Genomic DNA, 10,346 nt, shown 5'->3' with positions numbered 1-10,346 from the left:
CCTCCCCGGCTGCAGGCTCAGCCCTCTCCGCCTGCCAGAAGGAAGAGAGGCGGGACTGGCCCGGGCTACCGCTCGCCTTCTTTGCCCTTGCTAGGAGGGGAAGTGGGCTTTGCGAGGTGCCAGTCGGTGGGGCGAAGGCGCCCTGCTGGGTCAGGTGAGCAGCCGACCTTTGGGGGCTTTGGAAATGGCAGGGGGACTGGAATTGGAGCTGAGCCTCAGCATGATGCAGCAGAGCTTGTTGTGTTTTTTTTTTATAAAAAAGAGTGCCTTTGAGCGTGTGCAGAGTGCCATGCAGTCACCACACGCAACCCAGTCCTATGAGTGGATAAAGAGTGTTCTTTCCCCTCTCACACCACTCCAGAACCAGGGGACGTCCACTAAAATTGAATGTTGGGAGAGTTAGGGCAGACAAAAGAAGAAGAAAAAACTCCTTTTCCCAGTGTGTAATTAGTCTGTGGAACTCCTTGCCTCGGCATGTGGTGATGGCATCTGGCGTAGATCATCATCATTATAGGGACAATGTGTAGGAAGCTTTTGAAACACTATAAAAAAATCCCGAGTATTATTGTGACAACCCAAATCTGGAGCCAGTTTTACTCTTGACTGTGAAGTGCTGGAAACAGAGGACAGGAGATGGATACTGCCACCTTGACTTCTGTATTTTCTATGCCTGGCTGCTGTCGGTTGACGCAATGCTGAGCTAAACAGACCATTCAGAAGGTGAAGGGAGCCAAGATTTCACTTGTTTCTCTTGCAAAATGCTGTAGTGATTAGGAATTGGGGAAAGGGGGAGGAATCGGATCAATACCTGTACAGAAATTTGGGCTGTTGAAATGAAAGAGAGTGCATGAATGCTGTATGCAGATGTGTGACTGTTTTGCTATCTTTCCCTCCCTCCAGCTGCAAAAACAAGCAACTGGATTGGCATGGAGAAACTGTGTCCCTTTTGACCACCTGCAAGAAGTTAAGTTCCAGCTGTGGTTTTGCAGAGGTGTTACAGCAGAGAGGGAATATGGCTTCTTCCAAGCCTTTGACCAGGTTCTGGGAGTGGGGCAAGAATATCATCTGCGTAGGGAGAAATTACGCAGAGCACGCCAAAGAGCTGAAGAACACACTCCCCACAGAGCCACTCTTCTTTCTCAAGCCCTCCACTGCCTATGTCCGAGAAGGCTCTCCCATTGTCCGGCCCTACTACTGCAACCAACTGCACCATGAGGTGGAGCTGGGGGTGGTGATTGGGAAGAGGGCCCAGGCAGTTCCCCAGGAAGTTGCAATGGACCATGTGGCAGGCTACGCCCTCTGCTTGGACATGACGGCCAGGGATAGCCAAGAAGAATGCAAGAAGAAAGGGCTTCCTTGGACATTAGCCAAAGGGTTCAATACTTCCTGTCCGGTCAGTGACTTTGTGCCCAAAGAGAAAGTCCCGGATCCACACCAGCTGAAGTTGTGGCTGAAGGTCAATGGGGAATTAAGGCAAGAAGGGGATACATCCAGCATGATCTTCTCTATCCCCTACATCATCAGCTACATCAGTGGAATTATCACCTTGGATGAAGGCGACATTATACTGACAGGGACTCCCAAAGGAGTCTCAGCTGTTCAAGTGAATGACGAAATAGAAGCTGGGATCCAGGGGGTGTTGAGCATGCGGTTTCAAGTGGCTGAGCAGAAGCACTGGCCTTGATGTAGGTGTTTCCAATATCCCACAAAAGGTGAAAGACATTCACTAATTCAAATCGGGGTACGAGGAGATACTGTCACTATCCTTTTCTTTCCAAGAAGGAAACCTAGTATTAAAAAATATCATTGTGGTCTTTCTTAAAAACACAACCAGAAGAATGAAGAAATTATTCTTTCTTACAACTGTGTGTATGGAAAAAGGGGAAGCGGATGTGATGAAATTTAGGACTTGGTGGTGCAGTTTGATGGAACTGAATGGAGGTGCTAGTGAAATGAAATTCCTATCTTTCTGTCTGCCTTAATAAATATCAAACATTTGGAATTAGAATTTGCCTTTGGTTTCTGAAGTAAAAAAACCCAAAAAATCCCTTGCCTTTAGATAGCACATTAAAACATTCAAAAATGCTTCAATCAATGACTTTATATTGGTAACTACTGACCCACAAGGCTGATTGGTACTATTGCTCCATATTGCAGATATAGGGGATGATTGGCTTGCCGAAGGCCACCCAGTGACATGATTTGAAGTGGAGACTACCATCACACAGCGCACACTTTCAGCCACTACACGACACCAAGTCTTGCTACAAATTACAACTTTAGACAATTAAAAAATTTTTTTAATGCTCATAGGGAAAATGTAATAACTATCGTTCTTTAGTTTTCTCAAATGTACTATTCATAAAATGAAACTTTCCTTCTCTGTTTTCAGGGCTTAATACAGGAGAAGGTACACCTAGATCAGGAAAAGAGATTGAGCTGAAATTGGTTCTTTAAAGATAATGTACTGAAAATACTATAAAGACAATCAGAAAGGTCCACTGCAAGATAATCAAGTTTTCAGGCACTTTAAAGATTCACACATTTATTGCAGCACAAGCATTTGTAGATCAGAATCTGCAGTTAGCGTTAGCAGTCTGTCAGGGCCAAGTGCTGCAATCCTTGTCACCATAGAGTAAAACCCAGGAGAGGTCTTGAATAGCACTGAAGGATCAGAACAATCATCATTTTTGCTGCCACTACACAACCAGAAGCATAAACCTGAACATCAAGAAGTTATTTCCATCAGTGGGCTTGCCATGCAACCTAAAGCTTCCTTTTGCCCCATGCCTGAGAAGCATGAAGCATGAAACATGCTTCTTTGGTCAGTAGCAGGATCCAACAGTAAATCAAAGCTGATGAAGATGAATGTGGTGGCTGATGGGAAGCTACAGCAAAGAGAACATGTGTCTATTTCCTTGATCACATAGTGACACCTGATGTTGCCTGCCTGGCACAATCAAGGTGCTGGGTGTTACTTGACAAGCTTCATTGTATTGTATTCATTGTTATACAGGTGTGTGTACCTGATGCTGGGTGCATCCCACACTTGGGCATTTGAACTGGGCTGATGGCAAGAGGACTCTGGTCCTACAGGGCTCAAAGAAAATCAAAGAGCCAGGAAAGCGTAGTGCAGGGATGCCAAAACTCATTGCTAACTTCAGCCCTCTGTATGAAATCATGGTGCCTGATGTGGGCTGGAAGTGAAATCATGAAGCAGAAGGTGACATCATTAAGCAGATGATGGCCAGAAATAAGCACTTTGTTCTTGCATAGAACCTCATTATATCAACCTCATTGATAGTCTCTCGAGACTGAAGGTTGCCAACATATATATATAGAGAGAGAGAGAGAGAGAACCTCATTAACTGCAAATGACAGAAGAGAAAATGTGCAAATCTTGCTCATGTTTTCAAGATGTGAGGAAACCTAGTTATCAAACTGGGAGAGCCCAATTATAACCGTGTGTGTGTGTGTGTGTGTGTGTGTGTGTAAATTGCTTCTGGGGGCTGCATCAGGCCTGTGGACCTTTTGTTTGACACTCCTGGTGTAGTGGTTTGGGAGTTGGACTTAGACCTGGAAGATCCAGGTTCAAATTCCCACTCAGCCATGAAGCTTCCTGGGTGATCTTAGGGCAGTCAGTATCTCTCCACCTCACCTACCTCACATGGTTGTTGTAATGACAAAAGGAGGGACGGAACGACGTACACCATCGTGAGCTCCTTGGAGGAAGGGAGGTATAAAAACCTGAAAAATAAGTAAATATCCTGGGAGCCTCCTGATTTCAAAGAACACTGTTATGAATCGTGCAAAAAAAGTGTCTTCAACTTTGGCTTCCCTCATCAGCTTCACTGTAAATTCAACCATTTTAATCACTTAGGGCACAATCCTAACCAGGTCTACTCAGGAGTAAGTTCTGTTGTGTTCAATGGAACGTACTCCCAGGAAAGTGAGGTTAGGATTGCAGCCTCAGTCATTTTACACATATTACACGAGTTGTACATGCATGTACGACACATACAAGAGTTGTACAATCCTTGTACGATAGTTGTATAATAATTGAGCTGTTAAGGAGTCCCCTGTTGCACCTTCCTTAGGGTGTCAAATAATCAAAGCCCTTCCATCTCCATCTGGGGATGGACTGCCACTGCTCCTGAATTGCTTGGGTGATGCAGCATCAAGCACTCCCATTCCTTGTCCTGCCCAAGAGCCACAATGCCAACAGACACCTGGAAAAGGTCCCACTGCTCTGCTTCCAGGCTTTCCCCTTCTTCCCAGCACCCTCAAGCGCCACCACAAGCTGCTACTGGAGTGCCCTATTGAAGCTTCAGTTTCCTTGAAGCACCGTTTACCTATAAAGGTTCTGAGGCACACATATATTCATGGAAAGGTTGATCTATGGATGGCGCTAGGCTATAAATTGCTTTGAACCAGTAAGATCATCAATGGCATGACGGACTAAATGGTTCCTTTGATTCCCTCATCTCCATGATGTCCTTTCGTAATTGATTTACAACTGTGTTTCACTCTGCCGCTCCTTCAGGGCAAATGTGTCACTAATTCCTCAAAATAAGCAATACACAGCCAAGGCCATTCTCTTGGACGGCTTTGCATGTAATAGAGTTTAATGGCTATTGCTACAATTTTTTAATACACACTGCTGTACTCTCAAGAGGCCGCAAAATTAATATGGGGCTTTTATTAATGCTAACAAGGTGTATTTATGTGATGTCATGTAATCTCCTTTTTATACTAATGGTTCTAGTTGAATTGTGATTTCAAGAATACAGTTTACCATCTCATTGCAAAAGATGAGTTTCATTGTATAACCCAGAGCTGGCCTTAAGAGCTGCGAGGCTCAATTGGAAACATTTTTTGCAGGGCTCCAGGTTCACAGCCAAGGTCTGTAGAAACTTAGAGGTATGAATAAAATTGATTACAGACTCTCATCTCTATGGCAGAATGGAAAGCAATCAAAACGTGTGCTTAAAAAGTGCCTGTGAGTTAATGGACCGAATGGCTTGAAGCACATTTTAATATAATGTTGAAAACATTTAAGCCTACAAGTAAACAAAGCAAGTGAGTACCTTCGAAAAGCAAAGAGAAAATCACATGAAATGACTGTGAAATATGACTGTGACTTTACATGAGTGTGAAATGATTTTCACAGCGCGCAGGGCTGCAGTGGTGCTGAAAATGGCTGCTGCCACATCCTGCATGCTCCACGCAGCTGCCACCTCTTCCTCGGGAGAAGGGGACTTTCGTCCCCTTCCCCCGGGTAAAGCGAGTAGCTTTCCTGCTCCCTACTCCTGGAATGCTTCCTACCTACCTCTCTGCTACTCGGCTGTCTGCGTGACCACCGAGCAGCAGAGCTCTGGTGCTCACCTGGCGCTAGCCCAGTACTGGCCAGCACTGGGCTAGCACCTGCAGAGCACTGGCGCGAGGGCCTGCAAACATGCCTTACGGCACATTTGCGACAGTGCGTGCTGGTGGTGAGCCAGCACACAAAGCTTAGGATTAAGCCCTTAGTAAAAATATTTGTTTAACAAAAAAAATCAAATTATCCATTGCAATGTGTTGTTGTGTGTATTTGACAAGACTAGATTACCCTAGTCTGGAACCCCCTTAGCTGTGGTCCCAATTGGTTTGACGCATTTTTGCCTGGCCCACAAGTGTATACATTTTGTTCCTGTTTGGTTTATGCAACGTTGGGCAGAAATGGCTTAAAGCTGACCCTGGTATAAGCTGACTTCACATCTGCTGGCCTGAAGGGGGAAGCACTGTTTTTTGCCCACCTTTCCAAAAGAATTAAAACTTCTTTTGGTTTGAATCTTGCATTCAGACCTATCCTGTCAAGACTAATAGTCTGCTCACTGTTATGTTTGCAATGACCATGGCAAAACCACTTCAGTGGCGATTAAAGAACAGCTGGTCTGGTCATGCTTACAAGGATGGAGGGGAAAGAGGAGAGAGCTCACTTGTCACAAAAAATAACAATTAACTTCAAGCAGAAAAAGTTCTGAAATGGCAGAGCATGGCTGTAGTAAAGCGGGCAGCCACTCTCCAGTAGTCTATCACTTTTTCACTTTAAAATAATTCACAAGCACTCCTAGAAAAAGAGCAAAGAGGTGTCACCCTGGAAAAACGTACATTAAAAACCAATATACTTCTTGATACATTTGAATCTATCTGGAAGCCATTCCTGAAAAAAACATTCACAGCTGTGTGAATTATGTGGTTAACACTTACGGAAAACTTTTGATTGCTAATATATGCTTTTTTTCTTTCACGAAATTCAGCTTATTTTTTTCTTGCATTTTATATACTTTTTTTTCTTATATAAAACAAAGATAAAGAATGGGGAAAACCCCAGTCACATTCTATGGACCAACCTGCCCATGATGAAGAAAATGCAGGCTTTCCAGCCCTGACTTTTCTCATAAAGTAAATGTAGTGGCGAAGAGATGCCTGCTGGAGAAAATTTATAGCTTGAGGTGCTTGCCCTCTTCCCTGCTGGCTGATTCTCCCCTGCAAATCTTGTTGCCTGATACGCTGTTGTGAACATAGCGCTAGGTGCATGTCAGGCAAGTATGTTGGACAAGCATGAGCCAGGCCGGTTTCGTGGTATTTTGGACCGACGGCATCCAGTAGCATGGCTCTTCAGCAGCCCGGGGCAGTGAATTGTGGTATCACCCCACACCAAGTGCACAGATGCAGAAGTAATTGACAGTGATGTGATGAAGTCACTGGCAATTACTTCTGGGTTACGAGCCACTGGGAAGGTACTCAGCTTAGAACTCAATTTTGGAGTGGTTTCTTGTTCTCATGAGTGCTCACAAGAATTTGAACACGAGTTCTGAGCAGCTGCTTTTTAATGTTGGAAGGGCTGTTGGAAGGGGGTACATGACACTCCAGGGTGGAACCTGGTGAGGCCCACCCCCTCGCTAACTATGCCACTGATGGCAGGGAAGCATTAGGGGGAAAGGCCAAACTGTCAGAGCTATCACCACCATCCTAGCTGGCTCTTTGCCTTCCTTTGGAAAATGCCCCAAATAACCACACCCTACTTTTTGTCAGCAAATTTGAACCTGTCAGCAAGCCACATCCTGGGAACTTCCCAACTTTAGAATAAGTAAAGATGTCCACAAAAGATAAGTAAAGCACCACAAAAGATGGGCCTTCAACCTCATCTTCTCTCACCAATCTCATTGTCAACTCAGGCCCAGATCAGATATGCAGAAACCCTAGCTGCCACTGCCAACTCTTTTATAGAACCTTGAGACGTAGGGAGAAGCAGCCAGCAGCATGTCTCTTTGCTGTAAGGGAGACCGTAAGTGTGACAATGTCCTGAGGCAATTGATGTATTGCTTTGGGTGCACTGGGGGGTTGGGCTGGTTTTCCTTCAAGCTGGACAGCAAGATAACATGTAGTTTTGCCCTAAAGTAGCTTAACTTGCCTGACTATGGGGCACATGTGAGTGCAGTGATACTAAGGGCTGCTGCAGTCAGATACACGACCATAACAATCACACAACCATATTATACAGCGATATCTTTATAGTATCTATCATGCTCTTCCACAGCTCAGGCAGCCCAATCCCACGGGCTCTTAAAGTTTCACCAGTGGTAACAGCCTTAGGGCAGTTGTGAAAGCACATCCAGCAACATGCCGCCAGGTGTCACTGGGAAGGCCAGAGCGTGCTGGAGTAGCCACCCGGAACCACCTGTGCAGATAGGGTGGCAGGGAAGGTGAGACAGCGTGGGAGGACAGAACAAGGTTGCAACAGGGGCAGGGGAGGGCCGGTTGGAAAGGGAGTGGGTTTAGCAGCAGCAGTGGCCACTGATTCCTAGCCCACTTCCCAGAGCCCATCCCATATAGGTCCACACAGACCTGTGCCTGCATTTCACTAGTAGTGCATGCTCAAGGAGACCTCTCCATACTGTGGAGGTTTACCTCTGGGTAAGTGAACAAATATTCCTTTATCTGGAGTCCTCCACAACTGCCCCCCCCCCACCTGCACAGAATGCAGTGATATCCTTCTTGGCACTGCCAAAAGGGGGGCAGGAACAACTCTGACACATTATAGTGGGGCACGTGCAAGAGAACTTCCCAGTGGACTGTACTCTTGGTAAACGAATTATAAAGGGACAAAGGTTTGCTTTAACTAAATGTCAGCATTAACCAATTTAACATTAATTCTAAATCTTATAGTTAATAATTAATCTGTGTCTGAATGTCTACATTCTTAAATAAAACTCCTTATACCAGTGTTTCTCAACCGTTGGTTTGTGACCCACCAGGTGGGTCATAAGACAAGTTCAGGTGGGTCCCCGTTCATTTCAATATTTTATTTTTAATATATAAGACTTGATGCTACCATATTTGACTGCATTTGGGGAAATGTTATACATCTGTACTTTTAACAGGCTACTATATATTTTTAACGATAGTAAATGGGACTTACTCCTACATAAGTGTGGGTAGGATTACAGCCTAGGTTTGTTAAAAACTTTACTGCTTGATGATGTCACTTCCGTTCATGACATCACTTCCAGTGGGTCCTGATAGATTCTCATTATAAGAAGTGGGTCCCGGTGCTAAAAGTTTGAGAACCACTGCCTTATATTGTTGTATAATGTCAGGGTACCACCTCTATGTACAGAAATATTTTTGTGAAATCCTGTTAATGAACATCATTCCTTAACATTGCTTGTTAATGTTCTTTGTTAATAAAATAAAGCCAAGTGACTGCTGACCAAGACAATTCAGTCCTGATCCAAATGCATTCTTATCTACACAGGAATCAGTTAGATCAGCCTGTCCTGGAAGTGAGCTCTTCAATTTGTAATTTTTTTTCCCATCACCTACTGATTTAATGGCTGCCAGAGGATTAATGAGTCTTCCACCAAGGTCTGAACCATTGGCCACCACAATCCCCTACGGAGTGACGACTCAACAGGGACAGTAGTTTTATATCCACCTTACAGCAGAAACCTTCTTACGTTCTTGTGTCTTGCAGGATAAAATTTTCCCTTCTTTTCTACCCCCCTTTTTTGAGAGTAATCAACTCAATGTTACAAAACACTCAAGATAAAAATGCAAAACATTTATTGGAGTGTCGTACAAAAAGTTTCCAGTCAAAAAATGTATATTACAAATCACTGAAAGAGAAAGACTTTTGGCATGCATAATTGTAAACAAAGCAAGAAAAACCCCTTTGAAATGGGAAAGTCTAGATCAGATTTTTCTCACAAAGCCATGCAACTGCCAATATTGTGTTTCATTTTCTACTGGAACTGAGAGAATTTAAGAGGAGCTGTTCCGGCCCCTTCCTTGCCAATACATTAGTGTCAAGTGCAGTTGTCCTGTTTTTAAACCCATTTCTGACCAGTCCACAGGTGCGTACACTGATCCCTGTTGAGTATATGCAACGTTGGGCAGAAACGGCTTAAGAACAAAACTTACATATTCAAAAACTCAGCAGTGTTAGAAATGTAGATTTCCCCAGAAGAAATCAAAGTGTGCAAAGGCAAAAGCTTTGTCTAGTGTAACTCAACAGGATACCTGACAAGAGTACTGCTCTTGTGAAGCATTTGTCTTTCTTGTGGGACAGGACCACGTCCATCCAGGCCAAGCAGGGCTTGTCTGGGATCCTCATAAAACACTTATTTGAAATAGGATTTGGGGGGTGGGAATTCTGAGACTGCACTATCAACATCAATAGGAAGACAGATGCACCAGGCTTTCAGTCTGGATCTCAGTGAAAGGCTGGTGCATCTGTCTTGCTATTGATGTTGATAGTTCCACTTATACTTCCACTCAAGTCACTCCAATGTCGTATCCCTCAATGGGTAGGTGAAACTGGAGGTCTCTGAAATCCAATCCTACACCCCAAGACAGTCCAGTGCTTTGTGTTTCTCTGAATAGTTTGTTTTCTAGACCTTAGCATCTCAGCATTAACATTTACAAATAATAGTGTAAATACAGACATAAGACAAGTAAAAAGTGTTATTTTCTTTTATAAAGGAATAAAGCTAGGTGTATTTCAAGGGCAAAGAAAATTCTGTCTCTCAGGTCATAGTCAAAACTCCTGCTAATTATCTCAACCTAGGCAGGATAAATTAAGATTAGTCCTTTTAAAAAAAGAACCAAGACAGTGAGAATCGGCTTGCTATGCAAAAGCATGTGTAGCCTAATTGGCTCAGGAGTGAAACAGGAAAGGCAAGAGTATCTGGTAGATGGAGGACTTTTAAAGAAACTAGATTTTCTTGTGGCTGAAAGCCATGCTGAGGGATCCTAAATCCAGCTGTGGATTTCATATGAACCACACTTCAAGACTTTAGTAC

The 10,346-nt window shown here is 43.9% G+C and overlaps 1 protein-coding gene across 1 annotated transcript; it reads left to right on the top strand.

Annotated features, from left to right (window-relative positions):
* Window positions 1-13: 13 nt before the first annotated feature.
* FAHD1 (fumarylacetoacetate hydrolase domain containing 1) lies at window positions 14-2,008 on the top strand. Its single transcript, XM_066635577.1, has 2 exons — window positions 14-154; window positions 901-2,008. Exon 2 carries the CDS (start codon window positions 1,013-1,015, stop codon window positions 1,682-1,684), a length of 672 nt encoding a protein of 223 aa, XP_066491674.1. The 5' UTR covers window positions 14-154; window positions 901-1,012; the 3' UTR covers window positions 1,685-2,008.
* The last annotated feature ends 8,338 nt before the right edge of the window (window positions 2,009-10,346 follow it).

Source organism: Tiliqua scincoides, chromosome 8 (genome assembly GCF_035046505.1).
Source record: "Tiliqua scincoides isolate rTilSci1 chromosome 8, rTilSci1.hap2, whole genome shotgun sequence".
NCBI classification, from domain to species: domain Eukaryota; kingdom Metazoa; phylum Chordata; class Lepidosauria; order Squamata; family Scincidae; genus Tiliqua; species Tiliqua scincoides.
The sequence above is the reverse complement of the archived record's forward strand: the minus strand, read 5'-3'. Positions and strand labels throughout refer to the sequence as shown.